Source organism: Gymnogyps californianus, chromosome 2, assembly GCF_018139145.2.
Source record: "Gymnogyps californianus isolate 813 chromosome 2, ASM1813914v2, whole genome shotgun sequence".
In the NCBI taxonomy this organism is placed as follows: Eukaryota; Metazoa; Chordata; class Aves; order Accipitriformes; family Cathartidae; genus Gymnogyps; species Gymnogyps californianus.
Genome location: NC_059472.1, coordinates 150,833,502 through 150,855,210, shown reverse-complemented (window position 1 = coordinate 150,855,210; position 21,709 = coordinate 150,833,502). Strand labels below are relative to the sequence as shown.

The 21,709-nt window shown below is 47.8% G+C and overlaps 1 protein-coding gene across 1 annotated transcript; it reads right to left on the bottom strand.

Moving 5' to 3' along the window:
* Positions 1 to 15,498: 15,498 nt before the first annotated feature.
* Positions 15,499 to 18,390, bottom strand: LOC127012699 (lysozyme C, milk isozyme-like). The gene is given in 4 exon segments (XM_050890933.1): positions 15,499 to 15,565; positions 16,795 to 16,873; positions 17,991 to 18,149; positions 18,255 to 18,390. Coding segments are annotated over 4 exon segments (441 nt in total).
* Positions 18,391 to 21,709: the final 3,319 nt, after the last annotated feature.

Below are 21,709 nucleotides of genomic sequence, written 5' to 3'. Positions count from 1 at the left end.
GTGATACTTGAAAAAAGTAAGGAAATATAACAGTTTAATGGTCCTCCCTTGTTTTTGAATTGCTGTGCATCAGTCTGAGATTTTACCTTTGAAATTCTCGAGAAGGGGACAACATCTTACAAAATGTCTTCTTTTTTTCTCCACTCCATTTGCTTTATGTGGTTGGCCACTGCTAAACAACACAAGTTGTTGAGATGAAAGCCCTACAGTAAATGAATATTGTGAAAAAAATGAATAAGTTGGAATATATTACTTGTTATGAAATATTCCTTTGGCATGAATTCCAATAAACAAACCAGCATCCATTCCAAAACAGCTGTAAACAAATCTTTACTACTCCCTAATTGCCAAAAATCTCACACCACTCAAACTGACATGGAAAAAAGCATTAATGTTAGTGAGGGATGAATTTCAGGAAGGCTGGGTTTGGTCTGGGTAAGCATATCTGACATATGCAAGCCTTCTGGGACCCTATAAAAACAAGCTTTCTTGGGAGATTTCCTGCACTTCTAGTTGGGTTGGAAATGTCATGACAGCTGGCTTCGCTGCAGCACTTGGGCACTCCAGGTTGTGTTCCTGGCCAGAAATCAGGGAAACAAAGATGTCTGGAAAGGGAAGAAACCACATAACAACACTTAGAGCTTCTAGAGCAATTCCCAGCCAATGTGCTCAGTGTGCTCTTACATGCACTCAGAGCTGCATAATGGCTGTATGGAAGATCTGCTCTTCTCCCTCCGTACAGAAACAAACTGAGGAATGAATGGTTGAAAAATGCTTTCCATCTCTTTTCTAGCTGCATGCAGGATGTACAAATATGCAGGCCAATCCTTACTGTTCTACCCTTGGGGCACAGGAAAAGTGCAAAGGTAAAAGCTGTCACAAATCCATTGTACATGCCCACATTGCTGCATAATTTAACATCTCTTCCACCTTCTGTCCTCTCCCCATGAATTAATTTGATTTATAAAATCCTAATAACAACTTAAAAAATGCAGTCCTGCCATATGGAAGCTGAGTTTGAAATGCAGAGGACCTGTTAGAGGTTTGAATTCTAACCTTAGTGGAGCTTCTATCAAAGGCAAAATAGACTTTGGCTTTGTCCTAATGATAATATTAGAACATGTTATCATTTGTGCGCCAGTCTCATCTCATACAAACAAAAAAGCATAGTGAAACTGTGGAACACCTTGCCTTCTGGGTGCTAAAAGATTGCATGGGTTCAAAAAGGCAAATTAAGAGAAGAAAAATTTAACAACGGCAGTGAAAAAACCCATATGATGCTCGGAAGTGCCTTTGCTATGAATTGCTGGACATCAGGGGAGTGTTCAGAGGCTGTGTCAGTGCTTGCTGGTTCTGTGCTCACCCTATTCCCTGGGCACCCACGGGAGCACCAGGTACCGCAAGAGCACAGGGAGGAGATCTCACTGCAGGAGATGGGCTGCTGCCCTGAACCCACGCAGAAGACATGCCCCTTTGCTGCCCATCCTGCACGAGGATCAGATTTGCCCTTTGTGTTGTTTTTTACCAATCTGAACAGAAAAAGCAATGCTGTTGGACAAAAATCTTCCTCTAATAAGACTTCTAGGTATGCTCCAGATAGCTTATTGCTCCTTACTGAGTGCCTCCATCTGGAGACATGCTCTTTCCAAAAGATAGCCCAAGTGAGGCCCCGAGCTGATACTTCCCTGGGCTGTAAGCCTCGCTAGGCAGTGTGCCAGTGGACTATCGGCTGGGCTGTCACAAACATCTTTTGGAAATGCCTTGCTCCTTCTTGATAGTCTTGAAGAACACTCCCCATCCCTTCATGTGACTGGAAATGGAGCCAGATTTGCTGCCTTATGCTGGTTTCACAGACAATTCAGAGGCAAAAGATTATTTTTCCAAGGCAGACATTCATGGAAATACAGCTCCCTTCAATAAACAAGGGATGATGAAAGGCAGTGGGGGGAAGGTCTCCTGCTCTGGTCTTGCTGGGATACTTTTGTATTTCCTCATGATTCCTCAGGCCACCGCTTGGGTGCTGCCCTTCCCATTGGCAGTCTTCTCTGTCACATTACCCATCCTTGGATTCATTTAGCTGAAGGACTGAGGAATTAATGCTGTGCCTGCTTTGCAAGGTTATGCTACCTTTGCGCAGGGCTTTTAGTGTCAGGCTTCCTCATGACTCGTGTGTTAGGAGCACCTGGGTGTGCTTGCCCCCTTTCAAGTGACAGGAGGGGTTAGCCTGCCATCCGCCTCTGCAGGGACAAGGCCCACCTTTGTCTGCCTCTGTGGCTTGTGGCTGCATCTGTACAACACAATGAAGTGTAAAATACATGTCTGGCTTTTGATCCTTGGGCCAAATGCAACCCCGGTGTAAGCCCACTGGCTTTCCTACCAAAAGAAACTTTAATTTCCTCCAGGAGGCTGTTGCAGGTTTTGCACGCAGAGTGGGCAGTGCTTTTGGCTTCCAGCCTAATTCTTCATCATCCCCTGCTCCTCCATACATAGCCTGGGAAAGAAAGGTGTCACCAACCTGGGAGCACAGGGGCAGGAAAGAGGTGGCAAAGCAAGTCTGTCTGCACAAGACTCAAATGCTAGATCTGTTGTTCTTCTAATAAAGAACCAGTTTAGTTTTATGAACAGAAAGGCCTTTGATGTTGTTACTCGGCAAATGGTGCCTTAAAGATAATAGATGGTTTCATGGGCTGAGCCCTTGGCTGGGGGTTGGCAGCTAATGCTGGGCGAGCCATGCTCCGGCAGAGACTCCCTCAGTGTATGTAAGCTCTCCGGAGGGCAGCCACGAGAGCACCCCCCACCTCTTCCAGCCATCTGGAGAGGGGGAGATAGCTGCCTCCCTCACGGGGTCTTGCAGAGCTGCGTTGATGTTTGCACAGTCCTTTGAAGATAACTTATTTACTAGCTAACATGTGCTAACTTGTTCCATCCCTTCGGGTCGAGCTTTGCGTGGGCAGCGCAGGCAGCTCCAGCCTGATGTTAAACCTATGCCAGGAGGAAAACTACCTTCTCCTCGGCCCCTCGGCTCTGCTGCTCGGAGACACACCTCTGACAAGCCGCTTGGCTCGGGGTCTTGGTAGGACTTGGCTATGACTTGGCTCCAGTGAGGAGCTCTGACACTGCTTCTTCCTGGCAGCTAGCGCCTGGCTGTGAAGACATGGCTGTATGTGAAACCTGCTTTGGGGCTGCCGCACCAGCCCCCCTGGGGGAACACACTCTTCCTGGGGACCTGACCTCTCCCAGGCACTGCCTGGCATCTCCCTGTCCTTCTCCTGCAGCTCACGTCCTTCTGGCACAGTTGGAATCTTTGCCACCCCCCCGACCCATCTCCCAGGACTCTGCCCCAAGAGGGGTTTGTGTCCCCTCTTGTTCCCTTCTGGCCCTTGGGAGCCACTGGCTGAGGAAGAAGGCGGTCATTTTGAAGGTGCACTTGGCACCGCCAGTAAAGAGGCTGCCAATCCCACGAGGGAGACCAAAGCATTGTAACAAGGAGAAGGCATAAATCCCTGGCAGGAGCTTTAATCCTCTTACTGAGCTGTCAGTTATGATTTATCACCCAGTTTCACTTTAATGCTCTTGCATCTTCAGTGCTCCTACCCTGTGCAATGACTGGGTCGTTTCCCTTGGGAGGGAGGGGGGGAGTGTGTGAGTGTGTGTGGGGAGTCTGTGTGTGTGTGTGTGTGAGTGTGTGTGTGTGAGGTGTGTGTGTGTGGGAGTGTGTGTGCTTCAAACTGTGTAACAGGAGAAGAATTCAAAGTGCCTCCTTGGGACATTGTCACTGTAGATGGGCACTTTGTTCGTCTCTCTCTGTGGTGGAGCAGTCAGGCCCTCCAAGTCCCGATCAGCATCCCAACCCGAAGCGAGTCCCGTTTCAGTGGCGCTCCCCCTCCCCACGCCGGCACATAATGTTTCTATTGTGCCGATGCTGTTTTTCTGGGGAAGCGGCAGGGATTTAAATATCATAAAGGCAGAAGTTGGGCTTTGATATACTGTCAGCAAAAGCTGAATACTGTAATTTCGAGCAATTTTCTCCGAACTCCCCTTCCCACCCTCCCCCTCTGGCCCCCGGCCCCCTCCCCTCCCTGGGCCTCCTCCCTGGTGCTTTTTTCCTGACAAGCCGCTTCGGCGCTTCTCTCGCATGATCCTCACCCGACAAATTAATGTGCTGATGATGATGAGAGACAGTGGGTTACTGTGAGCGTAGGCTCTCTCATCTCCTCTCGCTATTACACCCTGGCAACTTCAAAGGTCCAGTCATCCTGTTTCCATCTTCCTGTGGGTCTGCAGGGCCTGACTCAATGGCACGGTTCAAAAGTGCAGGCTGGCCGGGATGGCGACAGCCCCAGCCCCGCAGCAGTCCATCAACGCAGCCATGGTCAGCGCTGCAGATCTTCTTCCCCTCCTCCTCCTGGGATTAATTGCCGCACTGGGAGGGTAATCCTCCTTCTCCCACTTTGCTCCTTTTAATTTCCAGCTGAGGCAGTCTTTTGTAGAAAAAGCCCTTTTCCTTCTTTTTTTTTTCGGGCAACTATTTAATCTTTTGCGATCTGCCCTTCTGGGCTGCCTGGCAGTTCCCCTGGTGGTAACCATGCTGTTTGTTTTAGCCGGTAACAAGATACTGTTTTGAAAAGTAATTCTGATTACTCTGTGAATTTAGGCTTTATTTTGTATGTGCTCTTTCCGTGGCAGAGAGAGATCTTTGTGATTTCTCCCTCGGTAACAATCGTTTTTGCATATGCGTGAAGGAAAGGTGCATGGGAAAAGGGCTGAAGGTCTGCCTGCCTGCCTGCCTGTCTCCTGTCCTCAAAAATGTTGAGTACTGGTGAGAAATGTTGCTGCATTTTAACCATTTCTGGGCTATTGAACCCCTGCGGATGGCTGTGTAGTGAGAGGAGGAAAGCAGCCGTTGGGAACTGGGGCTGTGCGGGTGCCATCCCAGCTGCAGAGCTCTCTCACAGGGCAAGGCTTGGTGCACCAGGCCACGTGCCTCCATCTCCCTTCCCAGGCTTTGGCTCATGGGTGAGCAAAGTGCCCAGAAACCCTGGCCCCGCCAGACTGCAAGGGAAAGGCAGCTCCTTCCAAAATCAGAGTGCTTTGTGTCTGTAAGCCACTCCATAAACAGCACTCCTACCCCATCCATAGGCTCACTGCCCAAACAGCAGTCAGGAAGAAGCATAAAGGGCCCATATATTCTCCTTGTCATCCCCTGCCTGAATCCTTTGTGGCGAGGAGCAGTAAATATTTCTTTTCTGCTCAGCTGCAAAGGTCCCAGGAGGGCTGCTGGCTGCAGTGGCAGTCCTTGCTGTCCAGACAGGGGACAGCCACCCTTCAGGACCAGTAACACACACTGAGAGAGGCTTCCCTGAGAAAAAGTAGATATCCATCCCTGCAGCTACAAAGACCCCTGCTACCACACACCATGGGGTGTACCCACCGAAACTGTACCCACCCAAGGGGCTATACTGCAGCAAGCCTGTGGCTCTCATTCCCTTGGTGCTGTGTTTTATTTTGCTTAGGCAGCGGCTGAGTTTTTCTCTCTCTGACTGCTGGAACAACTCGAGAGTGCTGGCGTCAGTCCGAGGACTACAGTAGCTCTTCCTCCCCGAAGAAAGCGAGACAGCCTAAGAATGAGGAGTAGCTTAGAGCAGGAGAGGCTTGTGTTTCGCCTGGTGGGATTTTAACTGGCTTGTGGATTTTACTCAGCTGACCTTCCCCTCAGCAGCTCCCTTGGGTGACACAGACATCCACATCTTCTGCCTCACATAAATGCCTATGGAGAGCGCAGATAAAATAAAAGAAGGAAGACAGATGTTCCAGCAACCAGAGTGGTTTGCTGTGTAAAGCTGGGCTCACATCCTTCCATTGTCACACAACATATAGCCTTGGGTACATCTAACATTGCTGCTCTTCAGTTCTTCACCTCCAACGGAGCAGGGGGAAACACACACTAGCTGAGGTTATATGACGTCTAAGTGTGCTCAGATTTCTTCCTAGTTGTCCAGGGTTTGCAGAATTTACAGTATTGTAGGTTTATCAGGGATGAACTTCAGTATGTGCCAAACTCCGAGTGATTCTAAAAAAGAACAAGTCCTTCCGTTAACTGCTTGTCTGAATATATTTTCATCTAAGGCAGGTCCTACAAAGTTTAGCAGGCTCCTATGGGGTTTTGGAGCATGTTACTGGAGGATCTGCTAAAACGTAAAAGTTTGCCAAGGTTGCAATTGAATTAAAACAGGTCTGAAGCTCCCAACCATGCCACTCCCATTACCTCAACACAATTTAAGTATGTTAAAGAAACAAGGAGAACGACAAGCCCATGCAGCATAGCAGTGTCTGAGTTACTGGTATTAAGGCACTGAATTTCATCCTGACTGTTTCAATTTGAGTCAGTATTTTATGACCAAGTTCTCAGATCTCAGTGGCTAAAAATCTTGCTTCAGGCATCCTTGTTGTGTTATTTTCCACATAATGACATCGTTGCGTGTAATGAGATGTTAGCAGCTCATTCACTGCTTACATCTGTCTTGGAGGAGAAAATTGCAATTTCTTGACTTATACACTGATTAGTGTAAATGTAAGTTAGTCATGGCAAATTTTGAGAAGTCCAAACTTTGGAAATTATGGCAAAAATGATGAAGACTCAAAGGTATGTTTCGAGGGAACCACCTACTTTTGGAGAACTTGGCCTCTGCATTTGATTAATTTTGTGCCAGAGGTATGCCTCTCACAAACCCGCATGCTCATTTTGAAGGACATGGTGTGTTGAACAGGGAACTGATTAAGCCGGTCAGAGCGCCATGAAGTTCAAACCCTTACTAAAACCCTCCTCTGTATAATTTGTAGGAAAAAAACCACAGTAGAATCAAAGAGGTCCTTTGGGGGACAAAACCTAAGTCACCCTCAAATTTGTGAATCTTCTGCTTGCAGTGGTTTGGGTTACTGACAGTATTTTTCCTGATACAGTCACCCTGGAGTTCAGCATACGATTTAGCCACCCACATGCAGGCAGTTAAATGTAGATGTCTGAACACTAGATATCTCATTATAGTCAATGGAGATCCAGTCAACGCGGTCAACACAGTTTGAGTCAATTGCCTAAATATGACCAGCTAATGCCACTGGAGATGATCTAGGATATTGGGGTATCTGCACCAGCTGGGAGGTATCGTGCAGGACCTATGGAGAACCGCATGCTCACAGATCTGCAGCTGGAGGCCACACAGGAAGCCTCCTGATATCTCCAATGTCTCTTGGTGCCTGTGTTTAAGCACTAAATTGAGTCCAAGGAGCTCTGCCTATTATTCAGCTGAACAGGCAAGAGGTATCTACTTTAAGGTGAGCTGAATCCCAGTCTAAATATTTAACTCTGCCTAAAAGTACACTGTAGTCCACATGAAAAAGTCTAAGGCTGACACCAGTGGCCCCACTGCTTATCTCCTACTCCCTGAGCTCCCTCCTCTTGAGACCCAGGCACCCCAGGCTGTGCCCCTTTACAGCAGCCTAGATCCTAGGGCAAAAAACTTGGTTCTGGTGAGCACTTTTTTATTGAATTTATGTGGAAATAAAATAATAAAATATTTCATTTCAATCTTCTTCAGAACAAGACTTTTCAGCTTGTTGAACCTGTACTGGGATGTGTGTCTTGGGTCTGCTTGATGATGACGTGGATGAGGCCCCTTCCTGGAAGATCTCTCCCAATGCTCATGCAGCCCCTCTGAGGGGGGGGAGCTTTCTGGGAGCTGTTTGGTCACGGCTCGCATGGTGACGTGTACCCTGGTGAGGAGCCTGGCACTCAGATGAGAGCTGGGGACATGAGGAACCTGAATGGCAGGTCCTAGCAGCAGCAGCAGCAACTCAAGGGGACACAACCAAACACAGCCTTTTGGTTTGAGAATGTCAAAATACTTTGTGTTGGCAATGTCAGAAAAATGTATTTTACACAGACATTTACCAGAAATTTCTGTTTCTTGAGAAACTTTGGTTATTCAAGCTTTTTGTTCCTGATGAAATCAAATGGGCAATGACCACTGTTTCTCAGGGTCAGAAAGTCTGATCTCCTGCTGCCTGCCGAGCAGCAGCCTGAGTAGTATCTACAAGCAAGGGAACAGGGAAATGTTTTTGCTCTCATGTTTTTCTCTCTCTTATGTTACACCATTCCTTGTGGCCCTGCATCAGTGAGTACAAAGTACCTCCTGGCCATGACATCATGCCACAGAAAACAGACTAATGAAGCAAAGGAAGCGAGGCTCACTTTTCTGCAGGGAGGCTGGCTCCGATCACCTGGTTGTAGTTAAGACAGATCACACTGAGCTGTTCTGCTTTGTAAGAGCTGAATTTCATTCTGTGTTACTGCATGTTTATCTGATATCTTGTAAAAACTGTTGTCCATTTCTCCTGCCTTTAGATCTTTTGCTTTTCTGAAATGCTAAATCTCCAACTGTGACCCTTCAGCAAAACCAGTTCACATCATCAAATGAATCCTGTGACTTTGATTATGTAGGAGCTTTCATTAAAGGGGTCCAAAGTAAAGCAGACAAGGAAATGTCTTTGTAATTTGCAGCAATGCATTGAGAAACAAAAGGAAATGGATGGCAGAGATAAGGAAAATAAAATAGCCACAATTTTTTAAGAAGGGGAATGGAATTTCCCCGAGGGTCTGTGTTACAATGCTCTTTAGTAAAACACAAGCAAAACTTATAGTAGCGGAACTTAAATACAAAACATTGGCAACTTTGAGCAGCACAATGAAATCACTAACAGCCAGAAAATGCTGACACGAAGGCATCACCAGCACATTTTAAGCTCTAGATAATAGTGCTTCCAACAAACAATTGGCTATTATGGATTTAACCGTAAAACTGGAACTGCCATGTGCACTGCTGCTATGACATATGCTGCAACAGCATCACATTTTGCACTTTGCTTTCTTCATTATTTTAATTGTGGAGTTTAATTATGGCACAAACATTCTGATTCTTTTCTGGTTTGTCTACACTATATTTTGCAGTTTTAAAGAACATGAATGATGTGAATGGGGCTAGTTTTATCTTCCATGGGACCATTATTTAGCTAGTACCAGTGTGCAATGCAAGGGCAGTATGTTTACAAAGGGGTCTGGTTAGCATGTCATACCAGCATAGACCGTATAGATCAGTGCAGAAAATCAGCCAAGTTTGCTGACAATATCTCACCTGTAAATTCTATTTACTTTTTTCCAGATGGATTTTCTTGTAGCTTAACATTAAGCGATTAAGGGAATGAGGTTGATGCTTGGGTTTTTTCGTATTTTTGTGGTTTGGATTTTTTAATAGGAGAAATGTGTGTGATTGTTATTCCATTTACAAACTCCTTCATGAAAATGATCCAAACAGCCATCACAGAGCTGCTGTTTTATGTAAAACCCAGTAAAACTATGCAGCAACGTTGCCTATGAGTTGAGTTTCTTTGTCTTAATTAAAAATTAGAGCAGATCCCAGGCCATGGTAGATCTCCTGTGGTTATTTTTTTAATTCCTTCAGCCAAGCAGAGTACAAACCCCCCAAAAGGGTTGACTTACTGCTAACCTTTCAATATCATCTATTTTCTTGTAGCATTGCCAAAAGAACTGATTATCCTTTTAACAATTATAAAAGTCTATTTTACCACTCTCCCACAATTCAAAAGATGCTGAAGGGATTTTGTTCAAAGTTTCCAGAAAGATTACTCCTCTAGCTGAGACCGGCATGGATGACATCAGCCCAGAACAGTTAAAAAAAGATCAGCATGTGGAAAGAAGGAGTTCAGGACAGAAAGTGTCCTGTGACCTTGAGGGAGAAATGAATCTGGCACAAATCTGAAGTAATTTCCCTGAGATGGTTTGCAGCAGCCCCAGTTGCACTAGCCCAGGGGGTCTCAGCTGGAGGGAGCCAGGACATGGTCCAGCCAAGTGGGAATCAGCACCTGGGGCAGGAGAGCGGGATGGGCTGCAGGCGGACAGGGACGACGCTCCTCGCAGGAACAGCAGCCCCTGCCCACCGCTGCTGTAGAAGGGTCATGAGCAAACACACTGGGTGCCCTGGGAAACTGTGAAAGGATTCATAGACACTGGGCCAGAAGAGTCCATTAGATCATCTTTTCCTCACTGAGGGCTAAATGTGATTTTCAAATACCTTTTGAGAGCCACATGGTGGCACATCCCTTAGTATTAGAAAGTCTACATTTTCAGCAAGGTACTGATACCCAGGAAACAAGGACCAGGTTCAATTTCAAGGCTCTTGTAGTAAAACCACACTCGCCCATTATCTAATAACCTTGGAAATTCAATTACAATGTCTGAGATCTAAAGCATGAATGATACTTCCCACTGCCATGCAACTTAGACAAAAATATTGAACCCAGGGACCCTTAAGACTTCCCTCCTTCCAGCTGTTAGATGTCCAGGGTAGTCTTTTCCTCCCCTCTCCTTAGGAGTCCACAGGACCCTGTCAGCATCAGCAGCACTGACCATCTCTCCCTTTCCCTGTGGATGGTGGGTAGAAGGGTCATGGAGAGCAGCGAGAGGCAAAGTGAGAGGCCGGTCCCCATGGGATGGCACTGGGCCCTGCTCCATGGAGGCAGGACATGCAGCAGGTACTGGGGATGGGGCAATAAGCTGTGGACCAGAGCTGGCAATGGCAAGCTGTCTCATCCAGAGAGGGGTGGCAAGTGTTGCAAAGCTGGTCTGGAGCCGGGTAAAATCTGAGCCTGATCCAGCCTGAGGGTGAGCGAGTTGCCATTGCTGACATCAGACTGCAGGATTTCACCCATGTCCCCTTTGGCAGAGCCCCAGGAGCTGTCTTCCACCATCGCCGACCCAGAAAGGCATCTGGTCTCTGTCGGGAGATGTCAAGAGCTGGAGAAGCCACCATTTTTTCTGCTTGTTTATTCTGGTTGTTAATCTCCTTTCACTGATTAAAAGTTTATAACTTGTTTCTCAGTTGAATTTGCCTGGAGTTAAGTCCCAGCCATCGGTTCTTGTTATGCTTTTCTCCCCTGGATTAAAGAGCTCTGCCGTGCCCAGAATTTCTGCCCATGACGGTACTTACACTTTGTGATCACATCATCCCTTGATCTTTTTGATCAGGACACCAGGCTGAGCTCCGCAGTCCCAGAGAGATCTCTTGGAGATAGCAGTGGTGAACAGAAACACCAATTTTGTGCCAGACTGGCTCCACACACAACTGAGTGCACGGGACCACGTTTCCCTGTTTAACATCACTGACACAGGAGCACAGGCCATGAATATGGGTGAGGGTATGGAGATTAAACTGTTTGAAAGGATTGAACAGATTCCCCAGTCTCTGTAACAATATATTATTTTTCAGTGAAGACGGCCAAACTACAAAACTTTGTACCTTTTCAATATTTCCCCTCCTTGTGAATTATACAGGTGTTTCTTTCCTCAGCATCTTCTGCTTTACTCACCCTACTTCATCCTTATGCAAACACAACAATATTTACTGTCTTATCCTGGTTTAGATTAAATTATGCTGAAGTTGCCAGCCTCTCCCTCAGGATCTGTGTAAAAACAATTGTGTTTCTTTATGTAAGCTCCAGGATCAGTAGCTGTAACAGCAGGACGCCAGCGGGCAGGGAGCACAGCCTGGAGAGGAGCTGCTCCGCGGCTGATGGCAAGTACCTGCCCCCAGCCTGCACACGCAGGGGACCAGTGATGGTGGGCTGTGTGTCTGGGGGTGTGTGTGCGTGTGTAAAAGAGGGATGCAGGGAGCCCAGAACCAGAGGCAGAGGAGAGGCAGGCTGGCAGCTGGCATGCGGGACCACACAGAGCGGCTTTGACAGAAGGAGCAATTTGGGAGGGCGCCAGAAGAAATTTAGTTTTGAATTGGGAGCAAATAATTGTCCCTGGTTGCATGAGTCGTCCTGTGGCCGGTACACACTCTATAAGTCTGTAAAGAAAGGGGATTGCATTGAGGAAATAGCTAAATTCATCTTCAGTTTCTTCTCGTAATAAATATAATCTGCAGGATCCAAAAATCTGGCTACTTACTCAGGTTGGAAGAAGGTAGTGGCATTTGGCCAGTACCAAAGTAAACAGAGAAATTGAGTTTGCAGTAGTACCTTTGGCAGGGATGTGTTGGTGCTCTGGGATGTCTCTTGCATTCACAATGCAGCTCGATTTGGCACCCCTGGCTTTGTTCATTGGAGTTGGGGGTGTGGGGCTGAAGATCATGGAGGACATCATGGAGCAGAGGACCAGCTCTCCTCTCTGACCTCATGAACCTCATACCAACACTTTCAAGTCCTGTAGCAGCTGCACAGATAATTTGGTCTCAAAGAGTTTTCCAGAAGATGACAGCAAAGCCCCCAGCTTCACTGTAGGGATAGCCGGCTGGACACAGAGCGGGGTTTTGGGGTGGTACATAACACTGACTCCAACAGCCCCAGCTGCCTTTCTCCACCCCCATACACACACGTGGATCACCCAGCAGCTCTGGTCGCACACAGCCCTGCTCTCGGTGCTGTGAGCCATGGCCTGATGGCTCACAAGCTCTCATGGCCCGCAAGCCACACATCAGCCAAGTGACTGTCCCTGTTCTGGCAGTGGCTTCCTGACTGCTGGCTGATCCCCTGGTATCACTTACGTCCCTTGCAGCTCAAAACAGTGATTGTAACATCAATTAATTAATTTATTTTGCATTTTTCTCTTTAAGAATGAGTAAAATCATTTTTTAAGGTAGGGTAGCGCAAAGACAGTAAATGTTATTGCATAGCAGCAGTAACTTAAAAACATCCAAGAAGACCTCTTTCTTCCTCTCTCTCTTTTTTTAATTTGTGAGTGGAAAAAAAGTTAAAAACAAATCTCCTAATTTGCTTGTAGGCTGAGATTTCTGCCAAGTGAATATTTATGTCCAAGTTTGAAAGATGGGGCATATAATGGAAGTGTTGAAATACTCTCAAGCAATCTGGAGCTGTTTGATCACATACCCTACAAGGTCAGTCCTGTTTGCTGTTAAAATCAGTGGTAAAACTTCCTTTAAATTCATGGGGAAACAGGATCAGGCCCTTTATTTAATTTGTTTCTATCTATGTAGGAGGTTTCTTGTTCCTCTAAAATGTGCCTATAGATGATCTCATGATCCCTGTTGTCCACGTGTGCTGGCACGGTCCTCAAGTAGTTACAGTGCTCAGACATGACAGCATGCCAGATTACCTGCAGTCCTCGTGTCACCAGGGGGGCTGCAGGTTGAGGGATGCTGTTTTTTCATAAGGATTACCAAATTTCCCCTGCAAATACTACCTCCTAGAAATAAACGGAAAATTTGCTTTCATCAAGAAAACAAGGAAAACATACTCTCTGACTTTCTCGGGATTTCAGATGGATATGGTTGAAAGCAAATTCCTTACTCGGTTTCCAAGTAAAAGTGAAGCTGGACACCTAGATTTTTGCCTTAAGTGAAAGGGAAGAGACAGACTATCTGTCACACCTTACATAAGGCAGCTGCCCTGTGTCCTCAGAGCTCTGCCATGAGTGAACTACGTATTTTGCTGAGGAAGATACCAGAGCTTCTATGGGACATGGTTTGGCAGAACGGTGGCTGATCACATCCAGAAGTGAACACAGTTCCCCTGTGTTTCCGTATCTGCTCCAGGACTCCAGCACTAACATTCAAGTATTTGAGATATCCACCATCTCCAGAAAACACAGAAAATGTGCAACTAAGTCACAGATGAAAATTTTGGCCTTAATTCCTGCTACTGTATAGAAATTGCCCCAGATTTTCCTTAGAACAGGAATAAATAGGATCTTCCAAAGATTAAAGTATATTTTTTGTTAGGATCTGGCATTTTGATTTGAATGAAATTTTTTTGGTGAAGTGATGATCATCACACATTTAAAGTGTCTGCCCTTGGCCTACATCTCTAGACCCAGGCTTGGATTTCAAAGCTCGGCAGTGTTAGAAGGTAAGATTTTGGTTCAGAACCCATCTACTGACAACAAATAGGTTGCTCTGATTTTTTTTCTCTTTTCTCCTTTTAAACACAAGAACAGCCACCACAACGTAATAAAAAAATACTCCTTTTTATTTTTGTACTTTCCCAAGCATTCAAAGAAAACAACAGACAGAACTAAGGCTCATCTATGGTGACAGCCACCACCACCACCACTGTTTCTCTTTAACCCTCTCTGTCCCTGCATCGAATCCTCCCAGCAGCGAGTTGCAGCCATTCCCACACCAGACATCTCCTTCCACTGCACTGTGGCCTTCCCACGGTGGAGGAACACCGCCAGCACAGGGCTAGCTTCTATGCACAGCTAGGGACTGCCCTAGTGTCCTGGTTTCGGCTAGGACAGAGTTAATTTTCTTCCTAGTAGCTGGTATAGTGCTGTGTTTTGGATTTAGTAGGAAAAGAATGTTGATAACACACTGATGTTTTTAGTTGTTGCTAAGTAGTGTTTATACTAAGTCAAGGATTTCTCAGCTTCTCATGCCCAGCCAGCAAGAAGGCTGGAGGGGCACAAGAAGCTGGGAGGGGACACCGCCAGGACAGCTGACCCAAATTGGCCAAAGAGCTATTCCATACCATATGACATCATGCCCAGTATATAAACTGGGGGGAGTTAACTGGGAGGGGGGATCGCGGCTCGGGAACTAACTGGGCATCGGTCAACAAGTGGTGAGCAATTGCATTGTGCACCACTTGCTTTGTATAGTTTAATTCTTTTAGTATTACTATTGTCATATTATTATTATCATTATCATTGTTTTTCATTCCTTTCTGTCCTATTAAACTGTCTTTATCTCAACTCACGAGTTTTTTTTTCCTGATTCTCTCCCCCATCCCAGGGGTGGGGGGGCAGTGGGCGAGCGGCTGCATGGTGCTTAGCTGCTGGCTGGGGTTAAACCACGACACCTAGAAATCTAGCTGCAGGACTGGCCAGCTATGGCACAAGCTACACCACGGAGAGGAGAGCGTGCTCGCCTCCTTTGCCCTGGCAGTTGTGAAAGGGCTGTGCAGCATTTTGACTTTCCACAGGGACAGCTTATATTGCTGAGTGGATACAAGTTTTACCGAGTAAGGTTCTAGGCTGTGTTTTGCCGCATTTTTATTACAAATATACAAATAAGAGGTGTTGGAAAGCTTGCAGATTTGCATCCTTTTTTGAGGTCTTCCTTTTTTCAGTTTCTTTGAAAACTCCAGAGAAATCAGCTGCATCCAAGGGTATTGCTATCTACCCAGCTCCTGACCCTCACCCCCTGGCCCCATTCAAACATGCACGAAAAAGCCCCTGGGGAAAAGCTTTAGGGGCTGGACTCTAAATCACATGTGAAAATGGAAAGCTGAGTTAGTTTTTTAAAAAAAAAACATGCTATATTGTTAAAGTTATCGTGTACCTTGTAGAATGCATTGGGTTTGCAAATACTAACTGAGAAGTGTTGTGCAGCGAGGGGGAAGCTCTCCCCTTGCAGGAGAGGAGAGGCAGGCCCTGTCAGCTGCAGCAGCACTGAGCTGGGGACTTCCTCACAAGTCACACGCTTCCACCCACTCAGACAGGTCTCGTCCCTTGCAGTGCATTGCCCAGCCCTCCCTGAGGACAGAAGCAGCAAAGAGAGACTATTTAGGTACTAGAGTGATACAATTCATGTCCAATACGAGCAGGCTCTGGTTTTTGTAGGCTCCTTCCCAATGAGGGACATCGTGTCACTAGCCCTGGAGAAGGACTTGCAGACCCTCCAACTCTGGCTGAGCACCTCGCATTGAGGAGTGCAGCCATCGCTGTCCCTTGATGCCACCTGAGCTCTCTCTAAGTCCTGGCCAGGAACAATGAATTGCAATGGCAGGTCCTGCCACCTCCGGCCACTGCAAGGGTCCCCCCTTCACTGGGACATCGCAGCTGAGCACAGTGTGTTGAGCACGCAGCGGACGTGTGACAGCAATGCTCACCACAGGGGCCCTGAGCCCGTTTGCTGCGTATGCTGCACAAATTACTTACCTCACCTCTACTCAGAAACGCTGCTGCTTTTGCGGTGAGCCAGGCTTCGCAGCAGCCCACCACAGGAAGCAAAACCAGCTAATGAGTCCAACTGCAATGGCGGGGAGGGGGCGGGGGGAATCTGAAGGCAGAATCTTGTCCCTCAACTTGGAATGTATTCAGGATTCAGTGGTTAACGCCACTATTTTTGCACAAAATGCCTTGGGACTTCAGACAACCACATATTTATATGATCGTTGGAATTGTCTTCTACCCCACTTCTGTTTTCTCAGCCTGTTGGTTACTCTGCCTTTACAGGCTTCCTATGTTTTAGCAGCCCAGAGTCCCAGGGATGGTTCAGGGCTGCACCAAGCAAGGGCTGTCATCTAGATTCATCAGGATATTTCAGTGATTAATGCTCTCAAATACTCTGGGAAGAATTGCTTCCATGCTAGGTGCTTCCAGCTAAGATAAGAGACAGCAAAAAGTGGGGGAAGGAGCTCTTTGAAGGACTTTGAAAGCATAAGAGAGAGAGAAAACTTCAAGGGCTAATCTACTAGCTGATGGGCTGTTTACTGACCATTTATTTTTCACCTGAGGTTTTTTTCTGAAACAGTTTTTCTCTGCTCCTTCCTCCCTAGTCTCTCCTGTGAGATGCCTTGCAGAGACTGAAGTGGTGCAAGTTTGTCTCTCCATTCCCACCCATCTGCAAAGCCTTGAAGTTGTGGTTCCTCGTCTTTGGTGTGGCTGTGCTGCCTTTGTGTGACAGTAGGGCAAAGGGCAGCCATGCCCCCTCAGAAACACACGTGAGCCCTGCCAAAGAAACTGTCCCTGAAGCCCCTTACCAGGCATTCATTCCTTGTGGGTTTCTCACAATTCTTTTGGCACAGATGATGTCATCAGTTATGTTACTCGATAGCAGATCTGCAGGGAGAGAAGCACAGCCCCGTGAGCTCACTCGAGGGCAGGACACCAGCCTGGAGCAGATTTCCCCACCAGGTGCAGTGAGGGCCGGGTACTCGAGCAGCCCTGGGCATCAGTGTGGGGCTGGATGCTGCTCATTCTCCCCACTGCCAGGCTGCCATCAGCTTCACGTGCTTGAATGCTGCCAGGCAGGCACCCTCATCTGCTTCTGCATGGCCAGCAACAACCATAAATGTGTGTTCTCCCCTGCAAATGCTGGTGTGCCTGCCTCTGTAATCACCTGTGAGAGAGAGATGGAAGGAGGGGGAAAAATGGGAGGCAGACCCATCTATGCTTATAATATTTCAATCCCTTCCTGCTTGCTCTGCTGGGGAAAAAGCTATTAGGGAGCTTTTCTGCCTATCTGGAAAAGGAGGTTTTGGTCTGAACAGGAACGGGAGGTCCAGCCCCAGCCTCCCAGACCTTGGGTTTTCTCATACAGCAGGATGTCTGCTGGTCAGACACAGCAAAACCCTTCCCATGTCTGCCTGGGAGCTCCCCACTGGTGGCAGACTCCGAGCCAAGACCTGGATCTGCCTGGCAGTAATACAGCCTTGGGTGATCGTTTTTCCAACTACTCACTCCACGACCGGGGGGATGCATTTATCTCATCCAGCCCCACATCACAACCCACCCACATCAGGGCTGCCTGTCTTCCATCCACAGTCAAAACACCTAGAGAGCCCTGGGTCCCTAGTATCCCAGGAGAGGAAAGGATGAATACAGGGCAAGGGAAGGGAGCTGGCCCAGAGGTGCAAGGTGAAACCATGGAGAAGGCTTGGGGGCAGCGATGCTATGGTGCCTGGGAGAAACGCCTCTAGCAAAGCCATGGCCTCTCACTCCCCAGCCTCAGGAGTCAGCGGGGCTACCCACACCCTGCACAGACCAGAAGAGGAGCTGGTCCCAGCCATTCATCACCCCCAATTTCCTGCAACCACAGGCATTGAGTTGCCGAGGTTGGGCCCTGCATGCCCCCGCAGCTCCGCTTTGGCCAGGGGGTGAAGTTGGGCAGAGCGGGAGGGCTCAGGCTGCTGCCTCCGCTCCCGTGGCTGGCTCTGGAGGAGCAGTGCTGTGGTACCCCTGCAAGCCATCCTGCAGTGGTTCTTCGAGGGGCTGCAGTCGTCGGTGCACCACAGCTGGCTGCTGATCTGGAAGATGCCGTAGCCGGCCCTGCCATCTGCTTCGACGCTTTGAGCTGCCGTGTTGAAGGTGCTCTCGTAAAAGGCCACGCAGAGCCCTGGGCAGGGGCATAAGGCACTCAGGCTGTGCCACAGCTGCCATCTGTGGGGACGGCAGCAGCTGGGAAGGAAAGGCTGTGGGCAGACAGGGGACTGAAACTCACAGTTGGCAAGGCTTTAGCCCCTGTAGCCATCCAGCCCCTCTTCCTGGAGCACGTGAGCCAACTGGCACCGGCTGAACACCTTGGCTTTGATGGCGGTGGTCAGCAATGCCAGCAGCAGCAGCAGGGGAGACTCCATTCCTGCAGGGCTGCTGGTCCTTGTGTACTGGGATCCCCAGGGTGAAAGGTAAAAACAAGGCATAAGCAGGCAGTAAGGCACAGTTAGACATCCAAGGCCAGTTCCCCAGCAGGTAGCGACACGGCTGGCTCTGGTGACCCCAGGCTGCTCCCACCTGCCGTTGGGGTGTGTACACCCGTGTGTGCAGGCATGCACGTACTCAGTGGCTGTGCTGGACAGCCCAGGCCACAAACAGGTTTTATCGGTGCAGACGTGGAAAACAGACCTTCAGGCACTGCCATTTTGCAGTTTTCTTATATTAGTGCTGAAAGGTCAGGTGTCCCGTGGGAACTGGAAAGCTGACAAATGGGACCCGCTGAGGGAAGGGTTACATGCTTTAGCTGCTCAGACATCTTGGCCTCTTACCCTGGTGCCGGTCAGCATCTGAGCAGAAGCCGTGATGTGCAGTGACCTCAATGCTATTGGGAAGCCATACCCAAACTCACTAACCCTTAGCCCCAGTTTGCACATCAGCCGTTTACACAATTACCAGCACGCACAGTGAGTCACATCCTACAAGTCCAGGGACTTTGTCGGAGGAAAGACTTCAAATCCACGCTTTAACAAACAAAATTAAAATCCTTTCCTTGGGGTTATTTCTCTCTCATCCCTCCTTTCTTCCTTTCCTCCTCCCTGTGCACCCTCTTTTACCAAACCTGCCAGGTGGTTTGCTTTCTGGCCATGCAGTGCAGTGCAGTCCCGCTATGCCCAGCCGCTATGCCCAGCCGCTATGCCATAGTCCCTGGACAGGTTATGCCCAGGTGCCCGTGCAACCAGAGCCATTTGTAGCCCTGCAGAGCAGTCTGCAGCAAGGAGCAGAGGCAAGGGGTACCTCCAGTGCTGCCTCTGGTGATCATCCTCTGCAGGCAAGGGCAGTAGGGGCTGCTTAATAAAAAACCCATGTATACCTATAGAAATTGGTACCTCCAGCAACAGGGCTCAGCACCAGGCCTGGGGTGGGCATCCCAGAGGGGTGTTCCCTGGCAACTGCTTGCCCTTCCAGAACCCCACCCCACCCCATCACCCGGGGATGAAGCCCCACAAGCCCTGCCCCATGCCATGGGAACAGGGATCCAGCACAGCCAGGGAGCATTGTAGCTGTGGCTGTGCTTTTCAGGGACAGTCCTTTGGGGTTCATTTGCTCTTTCACCTGAAAACTAATCCTGTAAGTGAGTCTACCGGCAGGGGTATATTTTGTATTTTAAGCTCACATTGCAGGATATTTGCACAGACAGAAATATCACCTTCTCACCGAGAATAATAGCAGAACTGTTTCCAATGCCTCCAGCTGGGGAGAAGTGGGATCTCATGAACAAAATTCAAGTAAATTCGTGCCCAAAATGTTTTTAATTTCTACAGGGAGTTGCCCATGAATAAGTGGCAAACCAAGAATTATCACACAGATCACTCGATGAGCAGAGGCAACCGACAAATTATACATACTGGGTTAGATGCTGTAAAGGCAATTAGTGAGAGGGTCTTCCAGTCAAGGCAGTAAAACAAATATGAACATGCTCGTTTTCCTTAGGTTTGTGGCGAGGACCCGAAAAGGTTTTCTGTACACCCCAGAGTGGACAGTGCTTGCTCCTGGCATGTTGGCATCTCCAGATGAGTCAATGAAAGCCACTTCTGCCCCATGGGCTGGTACCACCGCATGGCTGAAGCCGGGCCTGGCCACACACCAAGGTGGACGTGTTTATTCACTCTTGTCTTACCATTCTGGTATCTGTTTTCGGCCATGAACACTAATAAACCCAATGAAAATTAGAAAATCATTTAGAAGAGGAGCAGCGGAAGGAATCTCCCCCTTATGGGAGCACTTGCTTTAATTTAAACTATCTAAAGATAATAAATAACAGGGCTCCATAATGATATAATTTGCTCATCTTCTTGGTTTCAAAGTATTTTTTAACAAGCAAAATGAGGTTTCAAACATGTCTGTGATATCTCCTCTGGATTAAATATTACTCGTGATGCCAAAGTAATAAATACAGAAATCCCGCCTGGTTGTTCTGACATGCAAGTCTCTAATTGTGTGGGAAGCTGCTCAGATGGGTTTCAGTTTCAGCAGGAGATAAAATGCCACAGAGCCAGTACAGTATCTGTGTTGCTACAAGATTTACAGCTCGATTCCCTGCCTGGAAACAAAGGAACAAATAGCTGCATGTCACGCACTGAAATGAAACATTATGGATTATATTATTACTCAAGTTTCTACAGGACTTCTCAGTGGGGGAAAAAAAATTCTATTAACTCTCTTTTACGACTACCAGCAGGGCAACATGAAGAGAATAATCTCCTCCATTTATAAGGTCTGGGGGCCTTAAAACCTGAATAGCAGCCCAGGAGCTTTGTCACAAGGTCTGGCTGTTTCCTTTCCTTCATAAAATTCCTATCTCCATTAATCTGTGTTTATTTTCCTTCTGCTTTTTAATTTGCTTAATGGACTTCAGCCGAAGTCTCTCCTAGAAGTCAGAGGAAAGTAAACTCTGATAAATCCTTTGGGACTTAATAGTCACAGTTAAGCACTTCTTTGGATTATTTTGTCTGACTTTCATCTTTGCTGCTGCAGAAATGTCGGCTGCCTAGTACCGCAGCCCTAACCCCATGACTTAAGAGCCTGGGAATGAACTGACAAAAGATATCCCTCTTTCTCTCTTCCTCTGCAGGCACGGAAATACAACAAGACTAGATTTAAACTCATAAAAGGCAACCAGGGTGTCCTCCATGTGTTTGCCCCATGCAGAATGCATGTTGGAGGCTCAATGCCCCTCAAACTGCCAGTCTCTGCTGGTCTCTCCCATCCCCAGGCTTCGGTTTCTAAAGGCAGAAGGAGGAAGTCCCAGCGGGGCAGGAGCTGCTGTGCATTGTACTGGACCCAGGCTGAGTGCTGGGGAGCACAGCCTGGTCTGGGCACCTCCAGCCTCAGCTTCCTGCAGCCAGGCACCGTCGCTGTACAGGAGGTACCAGCTGCTCCTCCATCACGCAGCCTGGCACCCTCTCACCTCAGCTCCCAGCACAGATGGGGTAAGGAGGGGGCTGCAAATCACAGGCCTCATGGGGAATCTGGCAGCCTGTAATGGGCATCAGAGCCCTCCTGCAGGAGAGGAGACCTGTGACATTTCGTTGTTCCCAGTCCTACTGGCATCATCTGCTCAATAATGTTTCATGTTATTAATCTATTATTATTTTCTTTTCAATGAGTAGGCTTTGAATGACAGCCAACATCAGTATTAGTCTCTAAATACCTTTTTGTTAGGAGTCCAAATCCTTTGTGTTC